The 2,405-nt window shown below is 42.5% G+C and overlaps 1 protein-coding gene across 1 annotated transcript; it reads right to left on the reverse strand.

The window, feature by feature from the left end:
* Positions 1–506: 506 nt before the first annotated feature.
* LOC129816407 (uncharacterized) lies at positions 507–1,882 on the reverse strand. The gene is made up of 4 exons (XM_055870865.1): positions 1,673–1,882; positions 1,442–1,543; positions 1,117–1,326; positions 507–909 (listed from the first exon to the last, which is right to left on the reverse strand). Exons 1-4 carry the CDS (start codon positions 1,880–1,882, stop codon positions 676–678), a joined length of 756 nt encoding a protein of 251 aa, XP_055726840.1. The 3' UTR covers positions 507–675.
* Positions 1,883–2,405: the final 523 nt, after the last annotated feature.

A 2,405-nucleotide genomic window follows, 5' to 3' on the forward strand; every position in this document is an offset into this window, starting at 1 on the left:
TCTTATGCTTCATCTTTATTTTGTAGTCCTGTTTACAATATATTAGCTCTTGTATGTAATACAAATACAAAACAATATTTATATTTCCATAGTAACAACAATAAACAGCATTTTCAAATAAATAAGTAATAAATAAGTAAATAAATAGGCAAATATGCATTGAAGTCAGTGAGGGCTGTGGAAAAAGGGGATGTTGTGTTTCTCAGCACTCTTCCGGTTCTCGGCTGTTCGTCAGAGAGAGTGAGAGACAGAAAAGATGGAAACTCAGGGAGAAACCCAGAGGAGAGTAAGGCTGTACAACTTACAGTAATACTCCATGTAACAAAGTGAACATAGCATCTCTCAACGATGAGAAATCATGATCTTAGGGTAAATACCAGAAATTAAACTCCATTGAAGTCTTTCTGTCAAAAGTAATACTGAATTATTTATAAATATGAATAATATGAATATCATTATTATTGGTATTAGCTGTATTAACTTGTTACTGCTTAAATAAACGGTGTGCATTGACAACATAAAATCCTGTTGTGTTATGATTCATAACAATACGTAAATTCTCACATCCAATATTATCCCTCGTCCACAAAATAAGTTAAGCCACTCTGACCACAACTTTTCCAGGCTAGTGCAGTACTATTACGCATTATGAATATGAATCCATGCACACCGTGTTTATCTGCCACTGGGCTGGGCGCTTGGAGGACCACTGTGTTTGGTCTTCAAGAGGATGAAGTCTCTGGCCAGCTTGGTGAGGTAGCGCTCCAGGTCCCTGAGGATGACGTAGCCCTCCAGGCGGCTGGTCCACAGGGACTTTGATGGGGCCTGGTGGCTGGAGGAAGGGCTCACTGCACGGGTCAGGGCTGGGGGAGAGGTGGGGCTCACACTGGAACTGTTCACACACCTCAACTGTAAAGACCACAGAGAGGTTTATCAGACTGAGCTCGTAACAATATTCTCCTCACGGTGGATATACAGTAGCTGCTGAGTGATGGGTAGCTATGTGAACACGTAATTTAGTGTGCAAAGACAATAAGTATACACACAATGTGTGAACACCTCAAATGTATATCTGTGCATGTGTTCGTTCATTCGTTTATATGGTGGGCATTGTACCTGAAAGTTGACTTTTGTCATGAGATCCCGCAGGTCTGTCTGAATGCGGTGTATACCCTGGGGTATGGTGGTTTTAGCCTTCCCCCTTGTCCCCATCCAGTGGGCTGCTCTCTGTTCCACCTTATCCACCTCCATCTCCTTTCTCTTCATATCCAGGTGAGCCCAGAAAGTGTGCAGGTCTTGAGAGGCAGCACTCAGACGCTCCCAGTCCTGTACAGATCGTAACATTATACACAATGTCCCTCCTGCTCCATCGTACCTTTTAAAGCATTAAACCACCACAGGTTAACAGTAATTCATACACAGGTCACACACAAACACAAACCTTCATCTGAAGCCAGTAGTAGAAGTCTGTAGAGAGTGATGGTATGGTCTGTAACTCCAGATCTCTGTCCTCAAACTGCTTGTCATCCAACAGCTCCTCTTTCTGACAAGACAAATGAGGGTACATTATGATAACAGCCTGTAGTAGGTGAGGATAGCTGTTGTCTCTGGGCATATAAGTGCTAGCAGACTAGCCACCAGTAACAGAGGAATAACAGAGGAGTTAACTCACATATCTCATGAGCAGCTGCTGAACCCGGGCGTGGGTGCACCTGGTGGATTTGAGGGAGTATGAGTAGGCCTGGAGTAGGCCTGGAGTGGAAGCACAACATGGGTACACACAGCTCAGGGTGAGGAAGAACAGGGGAAACAGAACGCACCACCAAACAGCCATCTGGAAGAGACAGGGAGAGGATGAATGTATGCTGAACTGCACAATCATGTCAACATTTATTCTAATCAATATTCATTACATGTTGGCTACTTGTGGAACTCTCTGTAATGGTTCTATTCAATCTGTATTGCAGGAGTTCAGCTTTATAGCGTGATTGAAATTTAAAGGCAATGTTCTGGCTTTAATGGAGACTGCACTGACAGATGGTAAACGCTACATATTTCGTCTCAATAGGAAATTACCTTTACATTTCTATAGCGCAATCTGTAACGCTTCAGCAATACAAATTGAATAAAGCCCTAAATATGTATTACTTTACAACAACAACACAAAGACAGTACAAATTGTAGATCCTTGACAATCTAGTACCTACTATGGAAAACTGTAGAATTTGACAAGCTCCAAAAATCCTTGCTTTCTAACCTAGTATCATTCTCCCATCGCACTAACACAGACTTCTTAGTATCCATGCCTTATAGCGATAAAGGAGTATACCACAGGTGGTCCAGCTATGGAACACCTGTAAAGCTCAACACTAGTTCAGAGAGTGAGCTCGAGAGAGAGAGAGAGA

Source organism: Salvelinus fontinalis, chromosome 2, assembly GCF_029448725.1.
Source record: "Salvelinus fontinalis isolate EN_2023a chromosome 2, ASM2944872v1, whole genome shotgun sequence".
In the NCBI taxonomy this organism is placed as follows: Eukaryota; Metazoa; Chordata; class Actinopteri; order Salmoniformes; family Salmonidae; genus Salvelinus; species Salvelinus fontinalis.